At 38.3% G+C, this 8,408-nt stretch overlaps 1 protein-coding gene across 1 annotated transcript in view; it reads left to right on the forward strand.

The window, feature by feature from the left end:
• Positions 1–6,761, forward strand: part of taok2b (TAO kinase 2b) — a 32,439-nt gene extending 25,678 nt beyond the window's left edge. The window contains exon 19 of the mRNA XM_016246582.1: positions 3,346–6,761. Within this exon, the coding sequence (XP_016102068.1) occupies positions 3,346–4,173 (828 nt within the window). The 3' untranslated portion in view covers positions 4,174–6,761. The remainder of the gene's footprint in view (positions 1–3,345) is intronic.
• The last annotated feature ends 1,647 nt before the right edge of the window (positions 6,762–8,408 follow it).

Consider the following 8,408-nt stretch of genomic DNA (forward strand, 5'->3'; position numbering starts at 1 on the left):
CACTGCACACAAATCATCTTTATTTGAAATGCTCTGTAAACACTCACCAAATACTAAAAGGTCTTCATAGAAATCTTAAAATTATCAAAGGGACTTGGAAAGAGTGCATTTCAATTTTAGCCATATTTGTTCCAGTTTTTTGGCTATTTAAGATTTTAAGTTTGTGTTATTTGTTAATTTTTTGTCTTGTTATTTAATGTTTACAAATGCTGTGCTCCCTTTTGGTTTTTTTAACCAAATCACAAATTGTCTTATTATTTGAGGAATGTTTGTTATTTTATGCGTTGCATTGCACCGTCTGTTTCAAGGCCATTGTGTGTGCGCGTTTCATCCTCATTTTGTGTGTTTGTGCATGAATGGATGTTTAAGCAAAGATTTCTGTTATACATTTCTGAAATAAATTTTCTTTATTATAATCATTGTCCTTTGGTTCATTTTATGTTTTGTTATTTTAAGTCATTTTGTCAGAATTCTTCATCTCAGTTTTGTTTTTCATTCATATAGTCCTAATGCTGCTGCTTTAATTATTTTTTTTTTCAAGCATGTTTCTTATGAATTCTTATTGCTGCACCTCAAATTAGATCTTCGAGGAATTATACACTTATTTACTTGTCTAAAATGTTTTATTAGGTAAAAATGGATAAATGTAAACTTTTCTCTAAATAAAAATGCCAACATTTCTGAATTTACAAAAACTGATTTTCACACGCAACATTAAAATAAATGACATTTGAAAGTAATCTATAACCGACAGCACAGTTGTGCTCTTTCCCCATCCGTCTGTTTTCGAATCTTGTTACCACCCTCTTCCCTGTTCTTGTAGTCCAAAGAGCTGCAGATTAAGCGTCAGTTCCAGGACACGTGTAAGATCCAAACACGTCAGTATAAAGCTCTGAGGAACCACCTGCTGGAAAACACCCCGAAGTCGGACCACAAGGCCGTGCTGAAGCGTCTGAAAGACGAGCAGACTCGTAAGCTGGCTATTCTGGCCGAGCAGTACGACCACTCCATCAACGACATGCTGTCCACACAGGCTGTGAGTAAGGCAAGGACACATGAATCACAATTCCCATTCCACTCTGACCAACAAAAACCCTCACTCAGACCAACACCATCAATGACATACTCTCAACACTCTACATGGTGAGGTATATCACCCTACATCTGATCCCAGCAGCCGCAGCTGAGTTCCCCTACTTCATTGACCTTTGGTGTTTTGTGCCGTTTCTCTCCAGCTGCGATTGGACGAGACGCAGGAAGCGGAGTATCAGGTGCTGAGGATGCAGCTGCAGCAGGAGCTGGAGCTGCTCAATGCGTACCAGAGCAAAATCAAGATGCACACCGACACCCAGCACGAGAGGGAGGTGAAAGACCTGGAGCAGAGAGTGTCCATCCGCAGAGCCCTGCTGGAACAAAGGGTAAAAGCTGACTGGATCCATGGCCATGTTGGTAGACAAATGGAAACTGAAGCAGTGGTTCTCGACTGGTTAAGCATCAAGTTGCAACTCTAAAATGTCCTTGAATTCATTTTGGGTTGCATGATATGTATCGGTACCATTTAAATTATTCTGTCAGCTGATTTTAGAGATTTTTTTTTAATTCATCTATATTGGTTGGTATTGAATATTTAATTGTTCATGCATATATATGTGACCCAGGACCACAAAACCAGTCATAAGGGTCAATTTTTGGAAATTGAGGGTTATACATCATCTGAAAGCTGAATAAATAAGCTTTCCATTGATGTATGGTACATTGTTCGGATACAACTATTTGAAAATCTGGAATCTGAGGGTGCAAAAAAATCTAAATATTGAGAAAATCATCTTTAACGTTGTCCAAATGAAGTTCTTAGCAATGCATATTATTAATCAAAAATGAAGTTTTGATATATTTACAGTAGGAAATGTACAAAATATCTTCATGGAACATGATCTTTACTTAATATCCTAATGATTTTTGGCATAAAAGAAAAATTTATAATTTTGACCCATGCAATGTTTTTTTGGCTATTGCTACAAATATACCCCAGCGACGTAAGACTGCTTTAATCCAGGGTCACATATTGTTGTTACATTTAAATGATCTTTGCCGTGATCTAACACTCCCTTAAAATTTATTAAAAAACAAAAATAATGTAACACGGGTAAATATAATCTAATGTCAAAATTACAGTTATTGTATCAGTTATTTTATACTATACAATTATAAAGGGATGTCTATATTCACTTTTGGCATTTAAAACCATTGATTTTTTTCCTAATAAAACAGTTTAGTTGTTAATGCTTATTTCTTCCATTTTTACCCTTAAAGTACCTTTCCTGTCATTTAACACTTGCTTAAAATGATTATTTTTAAAACATAAATTTACTAACACTGATGAATTTTATCTTTAAGTTTTAAACAACACAAATAATTTAATAAGTGGTAAATGAATTAATAACTATTAATTTAGCCATTATTTTATACTGTTCATTCTAATATTGTAATGTCTATATTCACTTGTGGCATTTAAGATGATTCATTTAAGATTACATTTTTTTGGTTGTTTGCCCAACAACATGATTATTGGCTAATTGGTATCCGCTAGAATGTTAATATTGGCGCATTCCCATTAGATTTGGTAATTTGTTGATATGTTTTAAATCCTGTTGCTTTGTTTTGAAACACTAAACAGGCTTGCTAATGGTTTCATGCTCTATACAACCAGTAATGATTCATTAATTCAATAATTAATAAAAAAAAAAAAAAAATTGTGGGTGGCACAAACCATGTTTAAACCACGTGCACCCATATTCAATATAGTCTGGGTTGTGTTTTTGCCAGTGATATTATGCAAGTGATGAATTTGTGCCAATTAAACTCACACAATTTCTTGAGAAAACTAGAAGTTAAAGTTGCAATGAAAGAGAAGTATGTGTAGGGTGGGGACTTGGTTTAATGCATCGGTTGTTGATTGGATTTTGAGATGTTGGCGTTGCACTTAAAACTGGAGGCAGATGAACGCAAGCTTGTAGAAACAGAGTTTAAGATGACTAAACAAATGAAGAACTCTTGTATATGCCACCAGTGAAGTCTGTTTTCACCAGAAGATCTAGTTATGACAATCTGATTAAAAATTACAAGGGTAAAACGTTTTTTCAAAATGTAATTGTTCACATTAAGATCTAAAATGTGCATTTAGAAAATCAATCCCACTTTGCCATCCTAACTGTGCGTGATTATAAGTTGCACTGGAATCAGATTCAACATTCAATCAGAAGCAACTTTTGTGCTCACGACCCAACAGTTGAGGACCACTCTCCTAAAAGTGTAATTCTGACATCCGTGGATCTGTTTCTCCAGATCGAGGAGGATATGCTGGCCCTGCAGAACGAGCGTTCGGAGCGTATTCGGTCTCTCCTGGAGCGCCAGGCGTCCGAGATCGAGGCCTTCGACTCCGAGAGCCTCCGCCTGGGCTTCAGCAGCCTGGCTCTGACCGGCATCCCCTCCGAGGCCCATCCCAAGCAGGGCTACCCATCCAGCCAGACCCCCCGTCTGTCCAGCCACTGGAGCCACGGTGGGGCACCGCAACCCCACTCCCGCAGGGTTCCCAGCAGGGCCGAATCCTCCTCCTCGTCCCACGCCCTGGGATTAGCTCGAGACGGGCCCCTCCACCACTCCTCCCGGTCCTCGTCGTCATCCTCGTCATCCTCCTCGTCCTCCCATCACAACCGCCACCACCTTCCCCAGCACTACCATCACCAGAGCACGCCGCAGCTGTACAGGGAGAGAGAGAGGGATAGAGAGAGGGAGCGGGAGAAAGAGAAGGAGTGGGGCGGAGGGAGCAGGGGGGACTTTGCGCACCCCCACGTCTTCTCCCACCACCTTCCCTCCCGCTCCTCCTCCCAGTCCCTCGCTCTCCTCCCTCCTCCTCCTCCCGCACCACCTTCCATCTCGCTGTCGCCCTCTTCCGCCCAGTCGTCATCCTCTCAAGGAGTGTACGGAGGAGGCGGAGGAGGGCTGGTGGTGCGAGGTCCCAGCCTGATGGCGTTGAGGAACAGCCCGCAGCCCCTGCGCAGAACCGCATCCGGCGGCGGTCCGGGAGGGTCTGGTGGTGGAGACGGAGTCCTCAGCCGAAGTACCTCGGTCACCTCGCACATCTCCAATGGATCCCACCTCTCCTACTCTTAAGGGAGCCGAGTAAGAGAGGTCAGGCTCGCTTTCTTTCTGTGTTTTTAACGCTAGTTGAATTCGTCCAAGCCGTTGCAATATGAGCGAGAGCACATTTTACTTGTCCTGTTGCTTTCGTTTCTCCTTGCTCGTTGTTGTTTTTTTTAATAATAATAATAAAAAAAAAACGGGAAACTGGCTTGGAACATCACCACTGCCTTTAAGATGTCTTAAAGGGGTGCTGCGCGACTACTTTTTGCGACGGGGAGAATTCGTACATGCACACACGACAGTATGAACACAGAATGTTTATGTCAGGCAGACTTTATGAATACATTTACGTCTATGGGAGTTGCTCCAATGCATGAGATTAATGTAGTAAATACATTTGTATTTAAATGTTATCCAGTCACATTTGAGATGTAAAGGCTCGTTAACACAAAGAACGATAACTATAAAGATATCGTTTTAAAAGTCATTCTAAATTTAAAAGAAGAGTCCACATCACAGCTATAACAATAACGGCACAGAGGAACGATATTGTTGAAATCACTTTCAAAACAGCCATTCAGAATACATCCTGCTTTAACCAGCCCAAGCATTTAAAGTGGCAGAAGACAAAATTGCAGCACGAGCTTATGATAAACAGAACGTTATCGTCTGTTGGTGTGGACGCTAATAGAGCTATCGTTATAATAATCGTTCTTATTGTGAACAGGCCTTAAGGCTACCTTTACAAATCATTGGCTGCATCCGAAATCGCATATATCCTTGGAACATAGTAGGCGAAAACAATATGCGAAAAGATTTGTATGTCCAAAATCACAGTATTCATGAAACAGCAGGCGAAAACTTCCCAGATGATCTACTATTTCCCGCAAGATTCTGAAGTGTGCATCTAATGGATGCTTTACTATCCCATGAGGCCCGGGAGGGGATTTATGAATGGTGACACAACTGACTCTGGAAGGTCACATGACCATGCCAACATGACAAATGTAACGCATCTGGATTACATTCATACTATATAGAACAAGTATAAAAATAAACTTTTTTTTAATTGTCACAAAGTAGTTACTTATTCAAAATGCGATTTCGGATGCAACCATAGACTTTTAGAGTCAATCTCCCACCAATTGGATCTTTTATTGTGTGTGTATATATATAAATATTAATATATAGTATCTAAAAGTGTTGAAGCATTGTGTCCACAGTTTTCTATAGTAATTATGACTATCGACATTTTGATAATGTGAACAGAATAGACCTGACATTTAATTGTAGAAATTGGATCTGGAGTGGACGGCATGCATCGCAATACCATGTTGGATGTCATCACGACAACATTTTTCAACATTTCTCCAAGCATCTGGTTGTAAAGGATGTGAACATTTTTAAAAGCAAGAAAATTGTCGGGTCTAGTGTGCGTTATGGTTATTAATACGTGAGTATTAATAAGTCTGTTTGTGTGTATGCATTGTCTGAATGGGATGCGCGCTGGTAATATTGCCACTTGTACACAAACACACCAAAAAAAAAAAAGATTTAAAGGCTTATTCGCTCGGATAAGCATCTTTTAACTCCAACCTTAGACAATAAAAACAGACTTGATTTCATTACAAAGGGTTACAATCACTAATCTTTTGGGAAGAACTAAATCGTTTATTATTTTGAGCAATGAGAGGTAGGGTGCATTTATTGAAACTCTCCAGGACAAGCAGGTGCAGTAAGTGATCAAACGATGGAAGACTCTTCTTTGCACTGAAGACGTGGAGAACTTTGGAGGAAACATGGCAGCTGCTTTTGCTGTATTTCTGTGTAGATTGAAGCTGAGTGCACAGTAATATATGTGTGTGTGTGTGTGTGTATATATATATATATATATATATATCTGTGTTGGAGTGTTCTCTGATCTTGGGACGTGTGGGATGCTTCAAAGTGTGTTTGACAATGAAGCGAGAGCATTTGAGCCTTCAGCAGATTCTCAGCTGTGCATTGCCAAGGCTGTTTTCTCACAGACACCTTCAGAGATACCCAAGAAGAACCAAGAGGAACTTAATGAACTCCGAAATCAAGCGAGAAACACCAGCTCTGATATCTCTCTCTGTATAACCTACTACTTTATGCTTGGTTTAAAGTAAAACAGTGCATGCAGAACTTCTAATGTATGGAGGATGTCGGATATGGTGTTGGGAGGGCCAGTGAGATTGTACCATTGAATGGACTGGCTTGTTTGTGAGATATGGTGTGATGTTACTTCATGATCTTTGGACAGTGATCCCATTATAATGTTGAATGTTAGAGCTAATATTGCAAAAGCAAGTCCACAGGCAGGTTAAACTCATCTGATCCGTGTATGGTGGTAAAGGAGGCTCTCCTAGTTTGTCTGGAGTGAGGTGTTGAGATGGACGGACTCTTGTCTGTCTGTCTCTGTGTATGTACATGTTGACTGTGAAACAGGTTGTTGGATCAAAGTGGAGGGTTTGCTGAGAGGACTTCTCCAGTACATCTCGAAACATATTAATTACTGAAATCAACCCGTTTGTGGCTTGAAGGGAGAACACGTGTAAGGAAAAATAAACGTGAAGCAATTTAAATGACAATAAATTGATATTAAGGTGAATTTGTCTCGTGTTGTCTTTATGATGCTATTTGCACACTTGGCCCGACTGCTTTGAGTTCTTAAACATGTAATCCTCACTATCTCTGACATTGATGTCTGGCATCAATGACAAATCTGTGAAAAATCTCCTATGCGTCACTGCGACGTGCCCTTTAAGAGCCGCTCGAGCTTAATGCGTGTTCAGGTTATATATTTATTTATTTATTTATTGCAAAGAGACTGAAACCGAGTACAGTGTTATAAATGAAACCTGAATTACATCATGCACGTTCAGGAAAAATCCATATAAATAATGCACATGCTCGACTTAACTTTTAACAGTTTTATTTATTTGAAGTTTTTATGGACATGTTCAGACAGACGTAGAGTAAATGCAGGCCACAAGTTCTGCTTGAAATTCGGCAAGTAACTATCAATATGTATATTCTCGTTGGGTTTGTAACATTATTTTAACAAATTGCATTCTGTAAATTCAGTGAAAAAGCTATGTAAGGCACAAGCTTTATTATAAGCTAGGCTATAAATATGTAAGTTATAAGTCTTTTTATAAGTTAGAAAGTTTTTTTGGACATTGATTTTATTTTCAGATACAATAAATATATGATAATTTATTGATTACACATTTTACACATGCTAAAGTCTATCTCTGACATTGATGTCTGGCATCAATGACAAATCTGTGAAAAATCTCCTATGCGTCACTGCGACGTGCCCTTTAAGAGCCGCTCGAGCTTAATGCGTGTTCAGGTTATATATTTATTTATTTATTTATTGCAAAGAGACTGAAACCGAGTACAGTGTTATAAATGAAACCTGAATTACGTCATGCACGTTCAGGAAAAATCCATATAAATAATGCACATGCTCGACTTAACTTTTAACAGTTTTATTTATTTGAAGTTTTTATGGACATGTTCAGACAGACGTAGAGTAAATGCAGGCCACAAGTTCTGCTTGAAATTCGGCAAGTAACTATCAATATGTATATTCTCGTTGGGTTTGTAACATTATTTTAACAAATTGCATTCTGTAAATTCAGTGAAAAAGCTATGTAAGGCACAAGCTTTATTATAAGCTAGGCTATAAATATGTAAGTTATAAGTCTTTTTAAAAGTTAGAAAGTTTTTTTGGACATTGATTTTATTTTCAGATACAATTTATGATAATTTATTGATTACACATTTTACACATGCTAAAGTTATATATATATATATATATGTATATATATAACAGATTCAAGATTTTTATTTGTCACATACATGGTTATATATAGAATAGATGACCAGCAGTGAAATGTAAGTCAGGTCCGCTCCATGGCCAGTGCAATTATTAAAGAATGCAAACACAAGAAAAATATATATAAATATAGGTATGGGAAGAAAAAAAGAATAAAATAAAATGTGCAGGACAGTATACTGTAGACTTAATAAATATTAAGATGAGCAGGAATGTGCAAACAGGTTGTACAGGGTAGTTCAATAGCAGCAATAGAGTTTTTAAAAAAAAAGTAAATCAATAAAATATAACAGAAATTGCTGTGTGCAAGTGGCAATGTCAGTATATTAAGTGTCTTACTGTTAATTAAGTGAAGTCATGTTGGTGTTAAGAGACTGAGTTTGAGTTTAGGAGCCTG

Source organism: Sinocyclocheilus grahami, unplaced genomic scaffold (assembly GCF_001515645.1).
Source record: "Sinocyclocheilus grahami isolate Dianchi unplaced genomic scaffold, SAMN03320097.WGS_v1.1 scaffold802.1, whole genome shotgun sequence".
NCBI classification, from domain to species: Eukaryota; Metazoa; Chordata; class Actinopteri; order Cypriniformes; family Cyprinidae; genus Sinocyclocheilus; species Sinocyclocheilus grahami.